This window comes from Camelus ferus, chromosome 34 (assembly GCF_009834535.1).
Source record: "Camelus ferus isolate YT-003-E chromosome 34, BCGSAC_Cfer_1.0, whole genome shotgun sequence".
NCBI classification, from domain to species: domain Eukaryota; kingdom Metazoa; phylum Chordata; class Mammalia; order Artiodactyla; family Camelidae; genus Camelus; species Camelus ferus.
In genome coordinates this window covers 5,726,084-5,752,877 of record NC_045729.1, presented here as the reverse complement: position 1 = coordinate 5,752,877, position 26,794 = coordinate 5,726,084, and the positions used below count along the sequence as shown (strand labels likewise).

The 26,794-nt window shown below is 39.1% G+C and overlaps 1 protein-coding gene across 2 annotated transcripts in view; it reads left to right on the top strand.

Moving 5' to 3' along the window:
- Positions 1-539: 539 nt before the first annotated feature.
- Positions 540-26,794, top strand: part of LRMP (lymphoid restricted membrane protein) — a 51,869-nt gene continuing 25,614 nt past the window's right edge. The window contains exons 1-8 of one of the 2 annotated variants that reach the window (XM_032473468.1): positions 540-666; positions 7,797-7,911; positions 8,333-8,495; positions 15,383-15,444; positions 16,597-16,677; positions 17,246-17,342; positions 19,068-19,215; positions 20,413-20,494. In XM_032473468.1, coding sequence (XP_032329359.1) covers positions 548-666; positions 7,797-7,911; positions 8,333-8,495; positions 15,383-15,444; positions 16,597-16,677; positions 17,246-17,342; positions 19,068-19,215; positions 20,413-20,494 — 867 coding nt within the window. In that variant the 5' untranslated portion in view covers positions 540-547. Of the gene's footprint in view, positions 667-7,796; positions 7,912-8,306; positions 8,496-15,382; positions 15,445-16,596; positions 16,678-17,245; positions 17,343-19,067; positions 19,216-20,412; positions 20,495-26,794 lie in introns of those variants that run through there. The other variant, XM_032473466.1, reaches the window with a different exon arrangement.

The following is a 26,794-nucleotide window of genomic DNA, read 5'->3' as shown; positions in this document are numbered from 1 at the left end:
TATCCATCACTTAATGATCTCTGCTTCTTGACTGCCAGATGACTTCCTAACATCTGTCAGCCCCCTAAGTTAAGCTAAAGCAAGAAGTAAACTCTGAAAACTCTGGAATATTAATTTTCATCCTCTTGCCAAACTAACCTTTTTTAAAAGTTGCCTTTGGATATGCTGGTGAACAGATACTGATTTTACTGCATTTCCTAGTCCTATTCTGTTCTAAAGCAATCGTGATTATTGATAAAATGATCACTTATCTTAAGAAAAAGAAAACAAAGCTCAATTTTAGGCACATTATGGGTACCCAATATATAGTTGTTAAATTGAGATAATCAACCCACAGGATGATCAATCTTTAGGCAACCGAGAATCTGTTCAATTAGAAGTTTAGGGTCCAATAACAGTGAACGCTATTGAGATGGGAATGGCCACAGCATGTTACACTGCCTGCTATATCTTTATATTTAACGTTGGAATAGTGGAGTTTGTTCTGTGACTTTTCTTATAGGAATTCAAATCTATCATGGAAGAGAAACTAAATCTTTGCCTATTAATGCCGAGCAGCTTGAGAAACCACAAAGAATCACTTGATAAAGAGTTTGTCAAACTGATAGAGATTTTGAAGCAATTCAGGCTGGAATACTTTTATTTCAGAAAAGAATTTCTTTCCAGGTGATGATCATTTATATGTAAGAAACCCATGCTTTATATACGTAACATGTTTGTGATTGTGCCACGGCATTCAGTTTATTTTTTTTCTAGTTGTATGCGTTGATTTCAGATGACATTTTTTCAGGAAGACGTTTTGTCTGACAATGTTGAATTGTGAAATGGCAAGAAATTGACTTAAATATCCAAAATTGCAAGTAGTAAATTAAAAAACCCATGGAAACCCATGTAAAGAGTTTTTTCCCCTAGAGAAGGAGTTTGGAATCACAGAATATAGAATTCTTTTAACCAGAATGTCCCTTAGAGATTGTTTAGTAAAACCTCGTAATTTTACAGAGGACTGCAGCAAAAGGATGTAAAGTGAATTGATGAAGACCTGAGAGTTATTAATGGAAACATCTATGAATAGCTCTCTTGCTGGAAGGACTTGGTGCTGGGTCTGTTAACTCCTATCCTATTGGGCTTTGTGTTCCATCTTAGTATACAATTTCAAGTAAAAGGAGTCACAGAGAATAGGAGGCTCTAAATGTAAAATAATTTGCAATCTTATCCTTCCTCTCACCTCGATTCTCATGTTTTTTGGGGGGGTGGGGGGAACTCTTGAAATTTGTACACTGTAGACCACATATTGAACAGGCACAGAGATGATATCTTTTGTTAACCACTGTTTCTATAGCTGCTAATACGGTACTGAGCATCCCCTTAAGAAATGCTTCTTGAATGAATGAATGAGTGAACATCAGTGTATTCTGAATTTGAATAAAGTAAAAGAAAAAGATGTACTTAGAGGCCAAGGTTGCTTAAAGAAAATAGCAAGAAGGAACTATTTTTATTCCCCCCAAATAAGGGAACTAGATATCAGAGAGAGGTTAATGCCAGAAGGAACTATCGAGAAGATGATCTGTTTTCCCTAAGGGGCCGGGAGCCAGACTTCCCCATAGCGGTAAAGATGTGGTTTAAGTAGATACGCAGCTTCCTTACACAGATACCATCTTCACAAAAGGGAACATGGAAATTCTTCTATTCAGCCACAAAGAACTATTAGGAGAGAAGCCTGCACTGGAGTCATCTCAGAGTAGGTGAATCTTCTGTGTTATCCTATTAGACACACGAACGGCCCAGCTGAATAACAGTAGGTGTGATTTGTCGAGAGCTCACTGTGTTCCGTATGACATGAGTTTATCTCTAGAGAGGTGTAGTAACTTGCCCAAGGTCACGCAGGTGGGATCAGGTACCAGCTTGGATCAGACTTAGGTATGTTCTACTTCAAAACCTATGTTCTTTTCAAGTGTTAATCCCCTATCATCTCCTTGTTAAAATCTAATGTAGTATTTATTAATAATAATCCTAGGAACCTAGCACTGGGTAAAATAATACTCATCAGTGTAAGGATGGCTTAGCTCCTGCCTTCTAAACATAGTTTAAAAGAGACAAAGCCATGTAGAGGCTACACACAAAGTGATTTGGCTTTGGGTCTTAACTATGAGTAAGAAAATGAGTGGAGTATCTTCTGGGGATGAGAGAGGTTTCTATGTTTAAATGAAGTAGGAAATATTTATTAAAGGGAAACTTTCAGGAGTTAGCTGTTTGCTGAGGAGGAGAAAACTTCCATTTTGGTGCAGTTCAGTGCTGAGGAATGGAAAGAATTGAGTGAGTCAATGAGACAAACAGTGTTCTTGGAGGACTTGGTGAGAAAAGCACGTCTTCACTGGTACATGGTTTTGTGCATCCCAGTGCCAGTTCTTTGCCAGCTTTCTGTTCTTTCCTAAATGCTAGGGAATTCTAGAAAATAGAACAGAAATTTCTACCTCCATCAGACTAACCTCTATTAAAGGACACAGACAATGTACAAACATATTATATAATATAATTCAGGCAGTAGTAAGTGATATGAAGAATCTTAAAGCAGGATAAGAAGACTGAGAATGACCAGGAGCAGAAGGACTTAATTTTAGAAAGAATGGTCTGGACAGGCCTATCTGAGGAATGGTAAATTGAGTAGATAGCTAAATGGAGTGAGAGAGCGAGCTATGTGATGATCTGGGGAGTGTTCTAGGCAGAGGAGATAGCTAATGCAAAGGCCCTGGGGTTGTAATGAGCTTGGGATGTTTGAGCAGCAGCAAGAGGCCAGCATGGCTGGGGTGGAGTGAGTGCTGGGCAGTGGTAGGAGATGAGGTCGGACAGATAGGCAGGGGTCAGGTCCAGAGCCTTGCAGTTCATGTTTAGGAATTGGGATTTTATTCTAAGTGGATCAGAAGCTACTGGAAGATTATAAGCCAAGAAGTAATATGACTTGTGTTTTGAAAAACCATCCTGGCTTCCAGGGAGAGAATTGTCTATATAGTGAAAGCAGTGAGAAGAGGTTTTTTTCAATAACAGATCACCAGTTAAAGATCCTGAAATCAATTTACTGGATTATGACCCATTTTTACAAATAAAATATAAAATATCAGAATACAACGCACATAGTAAGAGTAAGTAACATTTCATAAAGCTTTTGTTTCAGCTACATGTGTGTATGTGTGTGTGTGTATTTTGTTGAAATATAAAATATTTACTGGGTTATGATTTTAAAAAGCCACTGAGTTAGGTGCTATTTCAGTAGTCTAGGTGAGGGGTGTAATGTGAGCCAGGGTGATAGTTGTGAAGGTGATAAGAAGTGGTTGGATTCTAACTATATTTTAAGGCTAGATCAGATCTGACATACTAGTGAATTAGATGTGAGAATACAAGAAAGAGAGAAAGATCATCTCTGTAGATGACATGATCTTGTATATAGAAAACCCTAAAGACTCCACAAAAAACAGAACTAATAAACAAATTCAGTAAAGCTGCAACATACAAAATCAAGACAAAAAAATCCGTTACATTTCTATGCATTAACAATAAGCCATCTGGGCAGCAAGGGAAAAACAAAGAGTGAGTTACAAGGGAACCCCCATGAGGCTCTCAGCTGACTTCTCTACACAAACACAAACACTACAGGCCAGAAGGGAGTGGCAAGATATAGTCAAAGTCCTGAATGAAAAAAAGATGCAGCCTAGGATACTCTATCCAGCAAGACTATCCTTTAGAATAGAAGGAGAGAGAAAGAACTTCACAGACAAGCAAAACTAAAAGAGTTTAGCAACACTAAACTCATGCTAAAAGAAATATTGAAAGGTCTACTCTAAATAGAAAAGAAGCAAGATGATATAAAAATGAGAAACTCATAAGTGGAAAGGTTATAACTACCATGAATTAAAAATTGAATAAACACAAAACTGTAAAAGAAGACATCTAAATCATTAAGAGTGGGAGAGGGAAGCAAGGAAAGCCACTGTGGAAAACAGTATGGAGATTCCTCAAAAGACTAGGAATAGACCTACCATAGGACCCAGAAATCCCCCCCTGGGCATGTATCCAGAAGGAACCCTACTTCAAAATGACACCTGCACCCCAATGTTCATAGCAGCACTATTTACAATAGCCAAGACATGGAGACAGCCTGGGTGTCCATCAACAGATGACTGGATAAAGAAGATGTGGTATATTTATATAATGGAATACTATTCAGCCACAAAAACCGACAACATAACGCCATTTGCAGCAACATGGATGTTCCTGGAGAATGTCATTCTAAGTGAAGTAAGCCAGAAAGAGAAAGAAAAATATCATATGAGATCACTCATATGCGGAATCTAAAAAAACCCAAAAAACCAAAAAAACCCCACAACAACATAAATACAAAACAGAAACAGACTCATAGACATAGAATACAAAGTTGTGGTTACCAAGGGGGCAGTGGGTGGGAAGGGACAGACTGGATTTTAAAATGTAGAATAGATAAACAAGATTATACTGTATAGCACAGGGAAATATATACAAGATCTTGTGGTAGCTCACAGGGAAAAAAAAATGTGACAATGAATATATGTATGTTCATGTATAACTGAAAAATTGTGCTCTACACTGGAATTTGACACAACATTGTAAAATGACTATTACTCAATAAAAAAAATGTTAAAACAAAAAACAATAAGCCATCTGAAAAGGAAACTGAGAAATTTATTTAAAGTAGTATCAAAAGAATAAAATTCTTAGGAAGAGCTTAATTAAGGAAATAAAGACATGTACACTGAAACTATAAAACAGTGCTGAAAGAAACTTTAAAAGATGCAAATTAATGGAAAGACAGCTTGTGTTCATGGATTAGAAGACTTAATATTGTTAAGATGTCTGTAATACCCAAAGCATTCTACAGATTCAGTGCAATTCCCATCAAAATTCAAATAGAATTTTATTTTACAATAATAAAAAAGAACAACCCCAAGAAAGAGCCAGGGTGAGGGACTATGATGAGTGCTCGTGTGCCAATTCAAACCATCGTCTTTGTTCTCAGTGCCCCCTTGGCATCTACAGGATCCCCAGTTTTGTCTGCAGACTGAGACAGGTGGATAGAAGCTAGTGTTTTGGGCAGTCCTCCGCAAAGTTGGAATGTTGGGAACAACAGCCCAGCTCTTTCTTGATCCAGGGAAAAGCTGAGAGATGGGGAGTTCCCAATATTCATATGGAACTACAAAGGACCCCACATAGCTAAAACAGTCTTGGGAAAGAAGAACAAAGCTGGAAGTATCACACTGTTTTCAGAGTAAGTTACAAACTATAGTGATTAAAACAGTATGGTACTAAGCTAAAAACAAACATATAGACCAATGGAAAAGAATAGATTGCCCAGAAATAAACCCATGCGTATATGGTTAACTGATCTTCAATTAAGTTGCTAAGAATACACAATGGGGAATGAATAGTCTTTTCAGCAAATAATATTGGGAAAACTGGAAATCCACATGCATAAGAATAAAGTTGAACCCTTATCATATGCCATATACAAAAATGAACTTAAAATGGGGTAAAGGCTTAGACATAAGGCCTAAAACTGTAAAACTCCTGGAAAAAACTTAGAGGAAAATTTTTATGACATTGGTCTTGACAATTTTTTGGGTGTGACACCAAAAACACAAGCAACAGAGGAAAAAATATACAAGTGAGTCTACATTAGACTAAAAAGCTTCCACACAGCAAAGGATTTAACAGGGTAAAAAGGTAACCTGTTGAATGGAAGAAAATATTTGCAAACCATATGTCTGAAAAGGAGTTAATATTCAAAATATAAGAACTAACAAAAAACCCAACCCAGTTAAAAATGGGCAAAGGAATTGAATAGACATTTTTCCAAAGAAGACATAAAATTGGCCAACAAGTATATGAAAAGATGTTCAACATCACTAGTCATCAGGGAAATGCAAATAAAAACCACAATGAGTCATTCACAATGATGAATGAATCACAATCACACCTGTTAGGAAAGCTAGTATCAAAAAAAAAAAAAAAAAAAAAAACAACCCAAGAGATACTAAGTGTTGGCAAGGGCGTAGAGAAATTGAAACCCTTGTATACTGTTGGTGGGAGTGTAAAATGGTACAATTGCTATGGGAAACAGTTTGGAGGTTCTCAAAAAATAAAAATAGAACTACCATATGATCCTGCAGCCCCACTTCTGGGTACACATCCAAAAGAATTTAAAGCAAAATTTCGAAAAGATATTTGCACACTCATGTTCATTGCAGCGTCATTCACAATGGACAAGATGTGGAAACAATCTAAATGTTCATCAGTGGATTGAATAAAGAAAGAAAATACAGTGTATAGATACAATGAAATATTCGGTGTTTTTTTTCTAGAAAAAGCTTTCAAAAAAAAAAAGAGAAATTTCGCCACATGTGATAACATGATGAATCTTGAGGACATTATTCTAAGTAAAATAAGCCAGTCACAGAAGGGCCAATACTGCATGATTCCACTTTTGTGAGGTGTCTAAAATAGTCAAACTTACAGAAGCAGAGAGTAGAATGGTGGTTTCCAGGGGCTTGGGAAGGGGGAATGAGGAGTCATAATTCAACAGGTATTAAGTTTTAGTTACACAAGAGGAATAAGTCCTAGAGATCTGTTGTACAACATTAAGTCTATAGTTAACAGTACTGTATTGTACACTTAAAAATGTGTTAAAATGGTAGATCTCGTGTTAAAATGGTAGATTTCATGCTAAATGTTCTCACCACAATTTAAGGAAAAGAAAAAACTGACTACATGCTTTTGAACGATGCTCAGGAGAATGTGTGTTTTAGGTAGTTTTTATTTTCAGTTAGGGTTTTGTTTGCTGGTTTACCATAGTGGTAGAAGCATTCTCTGAGACCATCCTTGTCTCTCCCATGGTCCTTCTTGTAATCAGGGCTGGGTTTTGTCTTAATATTTGCGAGACCCACAAAAGGCTTAAACCTGACAATGTCTTCCTCACTGCTTTAAAACTCCCAAAGGTTATCATCCCTTTGAGCTAAGGTCTTTATTCGGGTCAAGTTGTTTCCAGATAGTCATTGATATATGGGTATATAGCATAGTTTTAATAATCTCATCAGCTAACAGATGCATTTTTATATATTTGGGGGATCAGGGTTGGATCCAAAAGGGAAGTAATATAACAACACTGAGAGATTGGGGGGTTAGGAAGAAAGGGAGGGGCTTTAGAGAGGAGAGGACTGCAGTGGAAATACTAACAGGTAACTTTTATCTATTCTTGGGAGCAGCCCTTCCTTTCTCATGGTACATATTATATACCACGATTGACAATTCTTAAGGTTAAGTTCATGAAGCAAAGCGCTTATTTCTAATTTTTTTCCACTCTTTTTTTTTTTTTCTTTTCCCTTTCTCCCTTTTCTGTTCCTTTCTCTTTTTTTTGGAAAAAGCTAGCTGTGATGTATAAATATTACACCTGTCACAGTGACCTCATTGTAGAACCAATGTAGCTAAGTGTTATGACTGTAGCTTGTGGGGAACTGAATATTCCAGTGTGAAATAGGAAACTAAATGTCCTTATCTATAAAGTTATGTTATCAGGCTAAGTGAGCAAGATGATGGTTTTCATTAAAATCCCGTATTTGTGAAGCATTTATCTATATCTAAATACTTTCACTTTTTCCTCTCTTCTCTGAGGAAGTGTATTAAGTTTGAATTTGTCATAACTTCCCAGGGGTGACTCTTAGTTGAAATGTCACTGACAGCTTGTGGTTTGAACTTTTTTTTTTTTTAAACTCCAGGCAGAAACAACTAGAAGCCATCACACAACTGCAAGAAGATGCTGTCAGCCAGGAAGCCATCTTCAGGAAGAAGGTCCAAGAAGCCAGCCAATGGTTGGAGGACGCAGAGAAGCAGGTAGGATGGCCTTTGACTACATTATATGCAGGGGAAGGCTTCTCAGATGTTCTTAACACCGTGAAGTAAAAATGGAGGAGGAACAAGAAAACAAAGAGGAACTGCGAAGTTCAGTCCCTCTCGAGAGGAGCAGTGAGCGGAGGAAGTAAAGGGGGAGTTGTAAGAGGCGGTGTCAACAGCCTGCTGATGAAAGAGACAACTTTGCAGAAAGAGGCAACTTGACATATCAGGACAGCTGTAGAAATAGCTCAGGCATACGAAGCCCATGCAAACACAGAATTGCAGAAGTTCAGTGGAGGCTTATCGCTTCCCTGAGAAGAAAAGCACATTTTCAGTTTCGTGTGCACAGTCAGGGTGAGCACTCAATGGCTTTCTTTCTCGGCCACCCTGCTAAAATTCAGCATTAACTGTCCGTATCCAGGTGGAGGATGGAGATCGGGCAGCCCACTCTGCCAGTGAGAAAGCTAAGCCTTTGCGGCATAAATTAGAGGAAGCAATTTCGGAACAACGGAATCGCCAGACTATAAATACTGAGTTAGTGAACTCTTGCCAGACACTTGAGCAGAAGACGAGAAAACCAAAAAGTGAGTAGCAGATATCTGTTATGTCCGAATTCAGTCCACTCTGAGGTGGGGCAGAGGATTACAGCCCTTTTTCTGGATTACAGCTGCTGTATTATTACTGCATTCATGGCAGTGAAGTGGTTCCAGAAGGCAGTGCTGTGGGCGTTCGGGGAGGTCTGCCTAGTGGCTAGGTGGATGGATTTAACCATTAACTTTCCCTTTTGGTTGTTTATTAGAAGCTGGATTTTTCCATGACTGTTATTTCTTTAAAAATTAAACAAAATTTCTCAATATCTGTAAAAGTAAACATGGGGAAAAAATCTTGTATGCGTGGGATAGTTCAACTTGCAAATTGTTTACATATTATACCTTGATTTTATTAGCCAGTTTGTACCCACCATATGGTAGAAAAGGTCCTGCCTCTCTGTGTTCATTTAAGCAGGAATTTTAGGCTTGGGCAAAATGCTTATTAATTCCATGTACATCAAAATATTAAATATGTGTGAAAATTCTTTAAAAAATTTAATGTGCTCTTTCTATATGTATATTTTGCTTTAAAAATGAGACTATTTGTCCTTTTTCTGTATTACCCAAAAGTAGATAAGTGTTTACTGAGGATTTTGGTGAGAAGACAGTTGTCAAAATTCATATGTCAGATTATTTTTAAGCTTATTTTGTTCTAGAAACACAGTTCAGGAGAAATAAAGCTTATCTCTATGACCATTTATCAGACAACTGCTTTTGTTCAACCAGCTTCTTGTGCTAACAATATAAATGTTCTTTTTATAGAAAGTTATTGATTCGGGTAATGACTAAATACAAGGTTAAGGTAAGCTAGAGGTGGAAATTTTTAGACATGGGTTTCTTTTGAACTTATTGTACCCTTTCTACTGTTATTCAAGAAAGCTGTTTGAGAGTGTAGAGGAATTGGCTAGTTCTAAAATAGCAGTGGTTATTCAACATTTTATTATTATTATTTTTAAGCCTCGAAGAGCTTGCTCATTTTTAATAACTCTAAGTATCATTTTACTTTGCTTCACTCTGTCGGATAATACGAAGCATATTTTAAATTACATCATCTATATGTTACATTTTGTATTGGTCAGAGGACACTGGAGAAGGTTCCCTTGTGACTAGAACTGTTGGTTTTGAGGCACGAACATGAAGGCATTCCAAATTTGGTTTATGGTGTGTTTGTTTTAGACCCAGTGCTTAGAGGAATAATCTTTTGATCCAGTTACATTTATCTTTTATTAAATCAATGTTATACCCCATAGTTTCATACAACTAGGAATTTATCCCTTCCTCCACTCCCCCCCCCCACGCCATGATTTGTAGTACTTTCTTGGAAAAGTCAACTTTGTAAAATCCCAAAGTAGACTTCTTGATACTATGAACTGCTGTTGTCTTATCAATCTATCCTCAGGGAATAATTGGTCCAAATACCATTTAAAACAGAATGTGAAAGCAGCTGCTCTAGGTTGAATGCGTGTACTTTTTCTGGCTGGATAAAGCAGGGTGCATGCCTCCTTTCCATCTTAAGTCACCCACAGTCTGCCAGGTTTTATGATCTCCTTTATTTGTTTGTGTCTCTTGCTGTCCAAAGAAAGCACACATATCAAGATTTTGCTCTTAAGACCCTTTGCTTATGGAGACCTTTCTTAAAATGCCCTTAAAAATCAACCTTTGCAAGAAGAGGGGAAGTTAGGTAGCATGTATTTTCGAAGTTCATATAGCAGATTTTCCAGACAGACCAGGAACAAATGTCAGCGAGGCAGAACAGTTATCACACAAACACATCCTCACACATCCCACCATGACCACTGCCACCACACACTGTTTGAATTCTGAGTCAGACATTGAATTCTGAGTCAGACGATAAAAATATTTAAATCCATTTAGTTCTTGTGAAACTTCTTGGTGAGCTTCATAAAGGCATGAAGTGTTTAAGGCAAGTTGCTTTCTGTTGCATCTGAGAACGGTTCATTAGCAAATTGCGTGGGGGCGCAGCTGTTTCGTCCAAATGCTCCGGTCAATGACGGTGCTCACAAACTGGACTTGGGAGTTTGTTTATGACATTTAAATGCTGAATTTAAGGCTTAATAAATAATATTGTTGAAGTTTTCAGTTCCCCTCAGGACTGGACTGATTTATAAGGAAATTAGTGTCCATGCTTGCCCCATGGAATGTGCCATTAGAACTACTAAATTTCTTGAATGGTTACTTACATATTTTCTTTCTACTGCTTCTTTATATGTATTTAAGTATCTTGTTACAAGAGCAATACTGGAAGTATAAATGGATATTTGCTTTAAAAAGGAAATCTTCTTAGACGAAGGGTAGGCATACAACATATTAGGGTGAATCTACTGTGCAAAAAGCATAGGCTAAATGATCTAACCCAAGCTGTCACCCTTTTGCTATTCATCTTCTCTTTGCCCCAATTTCCATGAAATCTTCATTGAGTCACTCATTCAATAGACAGTGAGTGAAATCACATATATTTCCTTTAGAAACCAGAAATATTTCTTTGGGGAGGGAGCCTAAGAAGATCTTATATATTATAATTCCTTACTTGAACATAGTATCTGATGTGAACTTTAGAGACGCCGTTCACCTAGATGAGCTCACTGGAAAATCTAGCTTGCTGCTCTTAGCACGGAGGGCATGAGGTACGGGACAGCCAGCAGCTATAGAGCTTTGAGGATGAATGCAGGACGAGACCCATGTGTCCTGGGTAGTCAGTACGCAAGAAAGGAATGCAATAGGAAGGGGCATTCAGGAGACGGAGACACTTAAAGTGTTGGGGTGAGGACCAAGGAGAAGAGCAAAGTCAGATATACCTTGCTGGATAGCTGTGATAGGATGGGAGCTGGCATTTTCCCAAATTACAGGCATAGATATGGATGCAGTGATGTAGGAGGCAGTATAGAGCATAATGATAGAGAGCCTGGGATTTGAAGGTGAACCTACTTTCTGACACTAAGTCTACAATAGACTTCGATAAAGTTGGGCAGATCACTTTACCTCGCCGAGCCCCCATACCCTCTTCCATATGGAAAATACCATAGTGGTTCGTTTATAAAGAACACAGCAAATGCAAAAGAGTAGCTGGTGCTTGGCCATGCTGGGTACAGTCTGTTCTGCTAGAGCAGGTTTCTGTCAATCACCTAAACTACCTCATGCACCACTGACAATCGGGTAATGACCTGGGAGAGCAATCTGGACGTTTCATTCACAGTTTTCCTGGGCTGAGGATCTGGAGTCGGGGGAACAGAACTAGAACCTTCAGCAGGAAAGGAAAAAGCCCTCAGCTTGGCTGCTGACAGGCAGCAGGAGCCTTTCAGCTTCATTTTAAGAAAATTAAAAGCCAGCATCCTTCACTTGGGCCTCCCTCCCACAGAGGAGCCGTCCCAGCCATGAAGAGCTCTGGTCGTGGCGGGCGGCACTCCCTCCTGCTTTTGCCTCCGCGGCCCTGCCGCCTGAGGGTTCAATTTCCATCTGCGTTTTCTCAGCGCCCTACCAGTACTGTGCCATTGAAAGTGTCACCAGCATCTCCCCTCTATTGTTCTTGTGCATTTGTAGCATCCTGGGGGTCAGCCTTTAGCCGTTTTAAGTTGCATGTCTCAGTGATCCAAGTTCTCTTCCTAGGTACTAATAATTTAGTAATTGTGTTGTTTGTTGCGTATATATTTTAGGCTCCCTTCCAAACCCTGTTTATCTCATAGACCACAGTATTTCGTTCTTGTTGTAGTTTTAAAGTTCTTTGTTATTGGTGCATAATTAACATAGCATAAAGTGTTCAGATCTGAAGTGTACTGTTGAAGCAGTGTGACAAGTGCACATTGAAGCACAGAACTCCTGCAACCCCAGAAAGTTCCCTTGTGCTGCTTCCCAGTCTCTCCCCGCTCCCACCTCCACCACCACAAGGAACAACCACTCATCTGATTTCTGTCACCTATGAGTTAGTCTAGCCTGTTCTAGAATTGAGTTATACAGTAGGTACTTTCCTCTGTATCTGTCTTCTTTCCCTCAGCACAGGATTTATTTGTGTTGTGTTTGTCAGTGGGATGCCCTTTTCATGGTTGGGTCATATTTCTTTGCATGAATATTCCACAATTTGATTATCTCTTCTACTATTGGACATCTGAATTATTTTCGGTTTTGGGTGGTTAGGAAGAAAGCTGCCATTAACGTGTGTGTATGGGTCTTTGTGTGGACCTGTGTTTTTAGTTAACCTGGGATAAACATTCAGAAGCAGAGCTGCTAGGTCATATTTAGGGTAGCTACAATTCTCATTTTTTAAGAAACTGCCAAACAGTTTTCCAAAGTGTTCACACTCCAGTTGGCAATGCGTGGGGAATTCCAGGTGCTCCACACCTCCAGTATTTGGTGGCGTCAATCTCTTTCATTTTCCCTGCTCTACTGGGTATCTCATTGTGATTTTATTTTGTTGAGCTGATTGGCTGTTGCTTATCTTCTTTGTGAAGTTCCTAAGTCTTTTGCCCTTTTTCAAGTTAAGTCATTTGTCCTTTTGTTACTGAGTTATAGGATTTCTTTTCTTTATATATTTTGGATACAAGTCCCTTGACAGATCTATGTGTTGTGAATTCTTTTCTTCTAGACTGTGGCTTTCAATGAACTTTAGTATTTTAATGCCCTATTTTATAGAACATTAAGTAACACATATACTGTGTTATAAAGTCCATAATCCATAAATGTCAACCATCATTGATAGCTTACATTATTACAGCTCTAATATTATGGTTTTGTTTTTCAACAGCCAATTAATTGCCGGGCTTTTTGCCTGAAAGTCTTATTGCATAGTCATTTAGAAAGTTGTTTTATCTCTGCTTCCTTCAAAGGCAGTGTATCCAGGACACCTGGTCTCATCCTACAGCACAGATGGCAACAGCAGGGCATAGAGTGGCCATTGTTTTCCTTGCTTCCCTGTGAAACCCAAATGCCCCAGAGACATGGCAGGTCCAACCCCAGACACACAAAGAAGAATGCAAAGGTGCATGCAAATTTGGGTCATAAGCCAGCTCATTTTGCCTTATGAAACGTATGAAAATAGTTGCTATACCTTGCACGAAACATCTGCTGAAATGAAGTTTACAATTTGAATGTTTTGAGATGGACTGTTTCTAAAATCCAAGATCGCCTGATGGGAAAGCAGATGGGCAATTTAGACAGTCTCATACTAACTCATTATTCCTTCTGAAACACAAGCTTAATTTGGAAATTCAAAGACAGTGTTTTGAGATACACAACTTCGGGAACATAATGTCAGCCACTTCTGAAAGCTTTGGTTGCTGTTGCTTCGATAAAGGTCAGGAGGTAGACAGAGGCTTATTTCTTAATGCAATTAACACAGAATTTTTTTAAAAAAATTGAATCTTCACTAAAATTCTAAGTATTAAGAATTTAAAATTTTAAAATTATTTAAGTATACTAGAAATATTTTTAAAATGTATTTTCCGCCTGTGGGCCTAATACACACTATGTCAGGCTTAGTTGAGAAGCACTATTTTTACAAAAAGAACTCATACAAAATAAATTTTACATGGGTAGTCTGCCACATCATTGGAGCTTTTCAAGCTTTTATTCCCTGGAAAATATTGAACATTAGATTATGTACTTTGCACATGTATTAGCATTTTTTTTCATGGCTCAGAATTTCTCTCGACTTTTGAGACATAAAACTGTTGGTCTTTAAAATAAGAAGCACCAGATTTCTGTGTGTTTTGGGCACCGGAGTATCTGCTGTTAATTTTCCTGGCTGTTAGTGATCTTTTAAAAAAGTGGCAGCTATTAATATGCCTCCATCTAGCAGAGCTTCTGACCCTCATTTAATCTTTGTTTTTAATCATCTGTGGGCTGAGAAAACAGTCAGGCGTGTGAGAACTGTGTATAAATTCAGAGCCCACTGTCTGAGTGAAATGTGAGGATGGGCCACGTGAATCAAGGGCATGGATATCAACGTCTGTTTCGGTCGTTCCAAAGATAGCAGCCTCTTTTCTGGTTCTTGGCTATATTTCAAAGAGTATGGATTGTCAAATAAGTAACATGTTACTATTTAACTCAAGAAGTGAAATAGGTATTTCTCCCACTCTCATTATTCCAGAGGTGAGCATTTGGAAGTTACCGGGCAGCAGATTTCAGTTAAGTAGAAAGGCAAATATATTTAATTTCACAAAAGAGTATAGTGAAGTGAGCACTGTCCTGTGAGTCAGATCTCAGCTCCACAAATAACCAGTTACCCCTTAAATGCTCTGGACCTCAGGGTTCTCATGACCTCAGACCTACTAGTAGGAGTCAGGGGCTCTGGGGCTCCACTTTCAGGGCTCCCATCGCTCACAGCTCAAGCAAAGGCTTGTTGAAGAGAGGATTTCTCCATGGGTCGGAAGCTGGACTGAGTGACCTCTGAGGCGTCTTCCCATTTTAAGATAAATAATTCTGTGACTTACTCCTAGAAGATAATTCATTTGCCCAACTATAACATTTAAAAAATTTTTTTTAATTTTTATTTATTATTTTTTCATCTTTTTTGGGGGGAGGTAATTAGGTTATTTTTGTTTTTTAATGGAGGTGTTGAGGATTGAACCCAGGATCTCAGGCATGCTAGGCATGCACTCTACCATTGAGCTATACCCTCACCCCTTTGCATCTGTCAAGGTTAATGTTAAGTACTCAAGGGCAATAGTGGTTTCTCAGCTCCCACCTGCTTTGTCCTCCTTTCCCACTTTCCCAAGTCATGAGTGGCGACCACCATCCTCAGAAGCCATCGTCTTCTCTCTCCTTTCCTCAGGCCCCAAATTTAAAGCTGTTAAATGTTTATGAAATGAATTAACGGAAAAGGGGGTTACAAACTGTCATATTAAGCTGAATGTAAATTCTCTTTCTAGCAACAGTTGAATCACTAAGACAGAAGTTCATCAAAGGACAACTCCATGGCTTGCTGTTTCAGGTAACAAACACACACACAAAGACCCAGACCTCTGTGATGTGTTTACTGTGGGGACGTTGTCCAGTTTGTATAAGATTTTGAAGCTAATTTATCATATGCAATCATTTTAATCATAAAATTACATAACCATCTTAGAAAAAGATGCCCTGGTGGACTTTGTTCTCTTATGCGCTGACAGCATTTAGCACAACAGGAGGGGAGAATGCATGTCAGTGAGTGGCTCCTAGTAACATCTTTCCAAGAAGTAGCACTCAGAATTTACTGTATCTATTAGCAAAAGGCCAGTTTTCTAATCTTAGGCCCCTCCTTTCCGAGACTCGTGAATGGGCTTTGATGGTTGCTGTCTCTTTTCTCCTCCATTGGAATTAAACTTTCAACTCCCTTCTGTCTGGATATCCTAAGATACGCGTGGTAGCGTTGAATGTATTTCTTTCCCTTATGACACTTGGTGAATTTCTCCTTTCTGTTCATAAGCGAAGAACAGAAGGAACAGCAAGGTTGGCACGAGAGGGAAGGGGCTGAAGGAGGAAAGAGGGAAGGGCAACATTTGCATGGATCTGTTTCCAGGGCATAAAGCGGGCACATCTGTTTAAGCAGGAAAAAAAAAATTTCATGTAGGAGATAAAGCTAGGCAGAGTGCCTAAAAAGTCCCCTACAATAAGTTGAACCAGAAAAAAATCTCCTTATCTGAATGTGCTTAAATCACCTCAAGAACACAATTTTCTATTATAATGTAACTTTAATCACCTCAAGAACACCAGTTTCTATTACAATATATGATAGGTATGTATCTACCTCTCGGAATAAAGCCACAATTTTATCGCTGTGAAAATTTTCGCAGACATCATTTTCACCACTCTGTGTCTCCAGTAAGCTTCTCTGGCCTCTGCTTGAAGATTTTAATGACCAGGCCATTCAGTTTCTTGAGCCTGATCTTTGGATTTCGCTCCCAGCACAAGGAATGGGGGAAAATGCACTGAGAGGTTTGCCATCACACACTTGTTCCCTTAACATACGACACAAGATAAAGAACGAGTCAGTTTTTGTCCTCCTCAGGTAGCATCACATCTTCTCTCAAGTCTGATGTGTTTTGTATCTGCGACTTTTTCATGGTTCTGTCTGTGAATACCTTCCCCCTTCTTCTCACGACAGAGCTGTTTAGATGAGGAATTTCTTCCCAGCATTCCCTTGAATGGCACAGATAGAATTCATCAACCTCTCCAAGGACAACTGGTAAGTGTAAGCTTTTTGAAACTATTTAAGTGCCAATTGTGAATCTACTATATGCCAATGTAGAAAGGTAAGTCCAGTACGTACTAGTGTGTTCAAACTCTACACTGATTTTCTTGAGAGATGTTCAGATGAAGCAAGAAACCTATTTTTTTCTTTATCATGTGTACACACGCAACTTTGATAAACCCTCGCAAATGGTAATATTTAAAACTTTTTGATTACAGTATCATGAAGAAGAATTATGTAACTGAACTTGCCCCTCACTCACACCTCTTTCCCCCAAGCCTTTGTTTATATAAAAGTGTTGACTATTGGGAACCGATGTTATCATTCTGTTACTTGAATGAAGAGTGATCTTTAATAAGAATTCTGTTTTACTCGGAGAGTATACCTTTTGATCCAAAGCGTGAAAGCTTTGTTTCTTGGTGTCATTTATTTTCTTCTTGATCTCTCTTGCGGGGTTATTTGAGAATAGTGATGTTCTTTCTACTTTTGGAGATGAAGAGAGTTGATTATGAAATATGTTACACCCGTTTAGAAAGCTAATAGTACTTGATTTTCTGTGCAGAGGAGGTGTTGCCCTAAACAACGGAACAGTCAAGAAGCAAGAATACATCGGCTGCCCCTGACCTTCAAACACACACGCTGGGACACACCTCTGCTGGGTGAGCATGGGTAACGCCTCTCCTGGGCCCCATCAGACATGACCGGGAGTGGGGTTGTTTGGAAAGGGAAAAGAATTAATCACAGTTACATAGCCAAAGTTGTTGAACACTTAGATGTTTATCCCTGACTTCAATCAACTTGCGTTTGAGCACCTACTCTGTGCCAAGCACTAAATTGTGCGTAACAGAGAGTAAGTCCTAAAATAGCTCACAGATTATTCAGGAAGTAAGGCCTGGGTGCAGAGAAGCCTCCATAGAAGAAATGAGTGTTGAATGGGGCCTTGAAAGATGGGTTGCATTTGGAAAAGCAAAAAGCATGGAAAAAGTATTCCAGCTGGGGATAGTGACATGAGTGGGGGAAGAAAAGAAGAATGCAGAAGACTCGAGTCCTTGAAGAAAATTCCAAGTTGGACAAGTCACTTTGGAAATAAGGGGATGTGGGTCAGGATGCAGTCGAATACAAGTTTGGAGCAGGATGTGGGTCACACGGCGGGCTATGACTCAGTGCCAACCCGAGGAGAATGAGCTTTACCTTCGGAAATGCTCAAAGCGGTGGCGTCTCTCATCACAATCTGGGTGTGACTGAAAGTAAAAGTTAATGGCTGGTTCTAAAAGAAATGGGGTAGTTATCAGAATAAATCAAAAAGTAGAGTGATTTGTGGATCATTTCAACTAGATGAGGGAAAACTGCCACCATTACCGAGTGGCCACTTTGTGTCAGACAATAGATGAGCAGTTTACAGAGATGACTTCACCTGCACAAATTCAGTGACGGTGACAACACAACATGAGGATGGCACTTAAGGAGTGCCTGCTTTTATTCCATGCACAGTTCTCTGCACTGAACATACCTGTTAATTAATTTAATCCTCACCACATCCCCAGGAGGTAGATGCTAACATCATTCCCATTGTAAAGAGAAGGAAACAGGAACATTGAGGTAGCGATTTGCCTAAACACATGGCACTCTATATATCCATAAACCAAGGTCACACAACTGGAATGGGACAGAGCCAGGACTTGAACTAAAAATTGTGATTGATTCCAAAGCCTGTGTTTTTTTCTATTAAACTCTGCTGCTTCTTATACTCAGAAAAACATCAAGATAGTTTACTCAAAAAAAAAAAATCTGTCACTCTATTTCCTGCCCTCTTTAACAGGTTCCAATTACAATGTTGGACTGTTTTCAGGAGTTGGTAACCTGTTTCTGTAAAGGGCCAGCTACTAGGTATTTTAGGTTTCGCAGGACGTATGGTTTCCATAGCAACTACTCAGCTTTGCTGTTGCAGCACACAAGGCAGCTATGGGCGATACTAAATGGATGGGTGTGGCTGTGTTCCAATAAAACTTTATTTACTAAAACAGGCAGCTGGCTGGATTTTGCCCTCTGGAAGCAGATCATTGTTGATCTCTCTAGTTGCTTACTAGGCAAGGGTTTCTGTTTCCCCTTCTCCACCCCCAGCCCCTGCTTAATAAAAAAAAAAAAAGGCATTTCCACCCCTTATAACTCGACATCAAGGTTTAGGAGATGAGGGGTTATGTTGAAATGTTAATAGAATTGAACTGACTTTTGCTTTTTCAGAAATGGTCTAATCTCCCAAAAGGGAAAGAATTTGTTTATTATATATTATATACCTTATATATGTTATGCTATATATATTATATATATATATAATTTGAATCATTTATAAATTTCTGTTTTTATTTTTTTCTGTTCTGCTGTAGATGCCTTGCATCTGGATCGTCTTACAGGGGTTCCAAGACTGGAATTGACGCCTTTCCCACGTGTAGCCAACCAAATCCATGCTTCATGTGAAAGGTCCAAATATGGAGAAATAGAGGACGGTGCTTTGGATGTGACTGAAAGACAAAAGTGAGTTATAGAAGCAAAATATTCTTAACCTGCTCTTTGTGGGTGGCCTATTCCTGTTGCCAAACCTCTTAATCAGTTAGAATTTCATATCCAGAGATCATAACATCTTTGTTTTTTATTGAAGTATAGCTAGTTTACAATGTTGTATCAATTTCTGGTGTACAGCATAATGCTTCAGTCATACATACACAGACATATTCATAATATCTTTATTATGGAATTTTTATTATATAAGTTCTCTAACTTTCTGAAAATTGACAATTTTTGCGGGGGTGGGAGTAATTATGTTAATTAATTTATTTATAGGAGGTGCTGGGGATGGAGCCCAGGACCTCATGCATGCTAAGCGTGTGCTCTGCCACTTGAGCTATACCCTCCCTCCCCCCAAAATTGACAATTTTAAAGCAAAAATACCTCTATAGTTTTCTCTATTAGCTCTTTTGAATTTCATAATACCCCTTCTAAAACGTAAAAGACAAATTAGGCTACTTAAAATGTTTCCCAATTTTTTTGAACATACTATGTACTGCTCAGTTAATGTATTCAGACAGATTTTGATGATCTTTTTATTCCTTCACGCTCAAGGTGGACAAATCTCTGGGAATCTAATCCTGTCCCCACACTCACTCTCCCCTGAAGCTCGTCTGAGCTCACTCACTTGTCAGAGTGCACAGACTGATCTTCCTTAGAAAAAGCTCAGAGATGTCAGTGGAGGGGGGAGGGTATAGCTCAGTGGTATAGTGTGTGCTTAGTATGCACTAGGTCATGGGTTCGATCCCTAGTGTCTTCATTAAAGTAAATAAATAAACTGAATTACCTTATCCTGAAAACAAAAATAAAACAAAAAACAAACAAACAAAAATCCCACAAAAAACAAAAAACAAACAAAAAAAGAAATGTCAGTAGAGTCTATGAGCAGTATCTACCGCAATGAAATTTCCTTTCTGTATCGAGGGTCAGGAAGCAAGACTTTGAATTGCAAATACTTCATTTTCATTTCTGGCTGGATTCTCTGGGATTTTTACCCTCTCTCTGCTGGAGCTTTGGGCTCTCTTTCATTATGACTTACTTAAGCCTTGAACTCAATTAGACGTTTGGTAAAACTGGGGCGGGGAAGGGGAACTATGCGACAGGTTGGGATCTGCTGAAATTAGCAACTTTTCCACTGTAGTAAGGAACTTTACTTCCTATTGCCAGGTGCCCAGGCCCTGCCACCGGCCCCCACCCAGGAACAGATCTTTCAGGTTGCACCAGCATGAATAATGACCTAAGTATGGACGTGAGTATTGGACTGTATTTCAACTTCATTTTTAGCACTGCCATATCCTGGTCCTCTTCTATGGGTAGTCCTTTTTTTTTTTTTTTTTAAGTATTATTGAGACTCTTATAGCAAGTATAAGTCTTACACCACAAAATTCAGATGCACGAGAAATGTCAGTCTTTGATTTGGGGTGCTTTCTGCCTCTTCTAACTATAAACTCAAGGATATGTGACCAAAAGGAGATTTTGATGAAGTGTGCTGAACTTTTTGTTTGAGAGGCAGGGTGGTTTGAGACCTGAATTCACTATGGACTGTAAGAAGCCTCACATCTCATTGACTCTCTAAGAATTGAGGTCAAGGCTAGACCATCTTCAAGGTGCAGGGGCTCTGCGGCACAGAACAGGGCAATGCCCAAGAGTATCCAGTGGAGTAGTTAGGTGCTCATGGCACTTCTCCACCCAAGAAGAGAATACTGAATAACTGAGGGCCCTGAGGCTAACTCCCAAGGTCAAGGAGATGTGTCTGGAGCCCCTTCCTCCATCAGCAGTCTGAGCCTGAGCTCTGTGATCTTCTCAGCCAGATGGAGCTGACTGTTCTGTTTTAGGGCCTGGCAGTCCATCATTTTCCCTTTTTTAAAAGTAGCTTTACTGTGTTATAATGTGCATATCAAACAACTCATCAATTTAACTCATTCAATTAAATTCTTTTCAGAAGATTCACAGAGTTGCACAACTATCTCCACAATCGATTTTAGAACATTCTGATTGCCCTGGAAAGAGACCTTCTACCTGTTAGCAATCTATTTCTGCTGCTCCTCTGCCCCTGCCCTAGGCAGCCACTACCCACCTTGTCTGCCTCTATAGTTTTGCCTGCTCTGGAAATCTCGTATAAATGGAATAATACAATATGTGACCTCTTGTGACTGGCTTCTTTCACTTGGTGTAATGTTTCCAAGGTTCATCCAGGTTGTAGCTTATTATCCGTACTTCATTTTTATGACTGAGTAATACTCCAGTGTATGAATGGACCACATTTCATTTATGCACTCACCATTGATAAGTGCTTGGGTTGTTTCTACTTTTTGGCTTCTACTTTGTGAATAATGCTACTATGAACATGAGTGTAAAACTTTTTGTGTAAACATATGCTTTTAATTCTTTGGGGTATATATGAAGGAATGCATCTGAGGGTCACTCTAAGTTTAACATTTTGAGGAACTTCAAAACAGATTTCCAAAGCAGCTACACCATTTTACATTCCCACCAGCAATGTATGAGGATTTCGGTTTCTCCACATCCTTGTCAACACTTGTCTACTTTTTTGATTATAGCCATCTTTTTATTATTATTATTATTGAAGATATGATTATAGCCATCTTAGTGGATATGAAGTGGTATCTCATTGTGGTTTTGATATGCATTTCCCTAATGACAAATGATGTTTAGCATCTTTTTATGTACTTGTTGACCATTTGTATACCTTTTTTGGAGAGATGTCTACACAGAGCTCTTGCTGATTTAAAAAATGAGGTGTATTTTAAAATTGAGCTATACAAGTTCTTATTTTTCTTTTTAAGTGTGTGTATCTGACATTTTCCCCATCCTTAGTACCGATCCTACTGAGTAGCTAAGAAAAGGAAAGAAGAAGGAAATGAATCTGTTTTACTATTACTTAGCAATTCTTGTAAAGTTTTAATAAAGGAAGTTGAATTTGGAAGCTTACAGGATGTTTGGTTCTTAGTAATTTCCTTTCTATATGGTACTGATTTCACCAAGAAGGGGAGAGAAACAAACATCAGTTGTGTACCAGGTACTTTGTAAGAAAGTATTTCCACATGCCATGTTATTGATTCTCTCTGCAGCTTTGAATGCTAAGTATGATCTGCTTTTACAAACAGAATAACTGAAGTTCAGAGAAGTTAAATAACCACAATCACTCAATAGACGGTACTTCAATAAAAATATATTTTAAAAGACAGTAAGTACCAAACTTGGGATTCAGATTCAGGTTTGTCTAGCTTCAAAGATTAAGCCCTTCCCACAACTTCTCTTAGAACATTGAATTTAGACATTTCAATCGTAATAATTACTCACAGTTATCTTGGTAGTTTTTTGGCTAAGAAACGTACTGCCTTATGTGTCTAAAAGGGCCTCCTTATCCACTCTCATCAGGGCATGTGACCGAGGGGTTTTGTCTGTGTTCTTGACACCCATTAAGAAATAGGAGCTAACAGAGATCACACAAGAAACTTCTGTCAGATGCTCCTGGGGAAATGCGTGGGCCCCCTGAAGGCTTCCATGCCGTCTCTGCGCCATTTCTTCTGTAGTCCCCAGGACCTGGGCTGTCACCTGCACTCTGTGGCTGATGCCACCAATTCCCACCATCCTCTTTCCAGGTTTCCGCTCCACTGAAGAATCCGTGCATCCTGTTCACGTCCTCCTGCCTGTCCCTTGAGTAAACCCCACCTCCTGCCCCTTCATCCCCCACCCCACACCCATCTCTGAAACAGATAGAAAGCTCTCCCTCGACAGTGCTTGCCTAAGCTTTCTCAGTGATGATAAGTACAGGGAATTAGAATAAAATCTGAAATTAAAATTACAAAACATAAGAATATGAAAAGGAATATATATAGTATAATTGAATCTCTACGTGGTACACCAAAAATTAATTAAATTAACTAATTTGATGTCCACATTTTTTTAAATATATAAACTTTTTTTATTGAGTTATAGTCATTTTACAATGTTGTGTCAAATTCCAGTGTAGAGCATAATTTCTCAGTTATACATGAACATACACACATTCATTGTCACATTCTTTCGCTGTGAGCCACCACAAGAGCCTGTATATATTTCCCTGTGCTACACAGTACAATCTTGCTTATCTATTCTACATTTTGAAATAAACTGACTATACTTCAATCTTCAATTAAAAAATAAATAAATAAACAAAATTGGGGGGAAAATAATTAAATACCTCACTATCAAATATTAAAAAATTACGAAACATAGAATCCATGTTTACCTCAGCGACCCATAAATCATTGTGTTTTCTTAATTCTTTGGCTTCCAACTGTCAGAATGTTGTCACTCTTGAAGGCCTTTGTGACAAACAAGTTGACCTGGTACGTGAGCTCTTCTCTAATCCGATTGCAACCTACTTTTCCATCCTTTCCCTGTCACTGCCGTAGAGTTGTCCCTAAGTGTCGCCGAGCGAGGTAGTCTGTATTGTCAGAACATATCATACAAAGCTGCCCGCACTGCTTTCCCTGCCCAGAACGCTGTACACTTCTCCGGATCTCAAATTCTGTTTGCGTGTCAAGGCCCATTTCAAAAACCAAGGGTTCCATAAAACCTTTCTTGCGGTAGCAAGAAATGTTCACAGTCAGGCATCTTAAGTCCTTCTTGAGGTGGAGATCATAATGGATTAGAAGTGGAGAGATGGGCATTTTCCCTGGCTCTGCTTCTCTGTGACAATGCAAAAGTCTTGACCTTCAGGCCTCAGTTCCCTCTTTTCCCAAGCATCCCACTCAGGGAAAAACAAGTTCACTCTTTTCTTGGACCCTAGTCACTGTGTCCTTCTCTGGTTGTCACCTTTATTTTGGTTACATTGTAGTTACTTGTTTTCTTATGTGTGTTCCTGTATCAGATTCTAGACTGCCTTTGGCCATTAACCAATGTTAAGCTATCTCCCTGCATAGATTCGTTGAACAGTGGCTGCTCCGTTAATATTTGTTGAGTGCCTGTTAGCTTATTTATTTTTGTACTCCCTACAGGGTCTGTTGAAAACATTGAGCGTGAGCACTCAATGAGTGTGTTGAGTTGACAGTCTTGCCTTCTTGCCTTCTGACTGGTGTTCCTGAGAACCCGAGACTTATTTTTTTTATTTCCCTCCCATATTCATAGAGGAAGCTATATGCGATTTTTCAGAAAGCACAGCATGAGATGAGAGTGACCATCAGAACTTATACGAGGATCTTTGGGTGAGCAAGGGACTCCAACAAGAGAAATATCTCAAGAAGAACATCTCATAGGAAAATAATTTGGGGTCCAGTTTGGGACATTCTTGGGGAGAATAGATCTACCCTAGTGACCCAGTGAAATCTTTTTATTTGGGATATTTTAGTGTAAAAAGGAAAAAAGGAAAGAGATTATTTCCAGTTTTTGTCTTTTACAGACTCAGACTAAAATAGTTATGAAAGAAATGTTAATGGTATCTGGGATATGCTCTAAAATAATGCCAGGTTAGGTTTAGTGGGTGATGGTATAGAGGAAACCAGATAGGTCATAGATTGATCATTGTTCAATCTGCAGGATGGGTACACAAAGGGTAATTATTCCATCCTGTCTACTTTTGTATTTATTTGAAATATTTCCAAGCAATGACTTAGAATTTTTAGCCACATAGCATGGGCTTTGGAATTAAGCAGGTGTGGGTATAAGCTGGCTCTGTTACTCTTTAGCTGTGTGAACTTGGACACATGGCCTAACCTCTTTCAATTTGTGTGCGTCCCTTGTGAAACAGAGATATTATTTTGCAGAGTTCTTTCGGGGATTCAAATACACACATACACATATATATATATTACACATATGTATACACCTATATATATCTGCAACAGCTGAGTTCTGGCTTAGCCAGTCCGTGGAAGCAAACCCAGTAGGTCACTTTGAGAGGAAAGACAAAACTCAGTGCTCTGTTTCCCCACTTGCTGATGAATAGGAAGGCCTTTTTGTTTCAGGGGGTCCCTTCTCAACATTTCCAAGAACCTCTAGGGGAGCATACCAGGATATCCCAATGTCCTTTTGACCTCACCAACTAGTGGGTCCCAGGGAAGGACGCTTGACCCCCTGAGAGATTGTGGGAGAAGGCAGTCAGTTTCACCACTCACCTCTCTGCAGTCCTCTTTGCTGTCCACACTGCCCACGGGCCCTACCCCACGGCTGACCTCCTTCAAACCCTGTGTCTAGACCTTTGGTGATCTCCCTTCCCTGGTCAGTAGAGAGATGACTCTCCCTTCTTGTTTTCAGCACTTGCAGTTGAGGTCTGAGTGTGATGTTGAGTGGGTTCCTTGCGATGCAGTTCTTAAAATTACCCTCTGCTTTTCAATGCAAAGAGACAGTCCAGCAGGGCTGGCTGGAGACACTGTCTCCCACCGGCTTGAGGATCTCTGCTCCCTTTGGTTTTTTTTTTTTTTTTTAAATTTTATTTATTTTATTTTATTTTTTAACATTTTTTATTGATTTATAATCATTTTACAATGTTGTGTATCTCTGCTCCCTTTGATAGCTAGACCCAGCTGTTCCTTTGGCCCAACTTGCTCAGTTCTTCCTCACCCTTGGCAGGGTCTCCCTGGGGCTCAGGTGTCTCTCGTTCTAATCTGTCTTTCTTTCCTGCCTCACGGCTCCCACCATTGAGTCAATAGCAATTACAGTGTGTCTGGGCCTTTGCAAAACTGGACATGTGATTAGGTACCTATGTGTGTCCCTGCACACTCCAAGAATTAAGAAGTTCCATGAAAATTCTATGACAATGAAACTGATTCTCCCCTCTACTTACTGCAATCTCAGATTTGACCCCAACAAGATACTTTATAATGTAAGGGAAGTACCTGGTTCATGGTAGACACCCAGAAAATAGCAGCTGTAACTGTCACCCAGAACCAGAACTGTCAGCAGCGTGAAGCTCAGAGGATACAGGTCAGGGGACACGGAGATGAATTTCTGTTTCACTTTGGCTGTTACATAAATCACATACACTAAATGTGAAGTGTCTTTTGATCCCCTTTGAGGTCTCCTTCTTGTTATGACATGTTTTTGTTTATGATTTACTATCACTAGGAGAAGATGATTTATGAAGCAAAGAACAGAATCAATTTTAAAATATCTCAGAAGATTTCCTGGCCATTGTCTCTCCTGCTTTCTCAAGCCGTGTGTGGGTGCAGCTTTAATAACTTTGGAAAATGAGTAACATTGCCAGTTGCAAAATTGGGACATGTAGAAATTGGCTGATAACTGTATTATAAATGAACCTCAAAGTGGTAGGTGTGTCCTGTAGATCTGAAGGTGTGGTGTCCTTTTAGTTAGAAATTGGAGGGGGAAAAAAAAAACTTGTGAAGGCATTTAGTTTTGTTTAGATTACAGCAGTTGTAATCTTTTGACATTCAGTTTTACATTCCTTTCTTTTTAGAACATTGAAACTGACTCCAAGTCATGGGTATTTTGAGTTAGAGTGAAATAAGTTTATAAAGGCTCCTTATGTTCAGTTTTTCTTCTCTCAGAAAATCGTATTAATTTGAGCAGTGTCAATTGCCCAAAA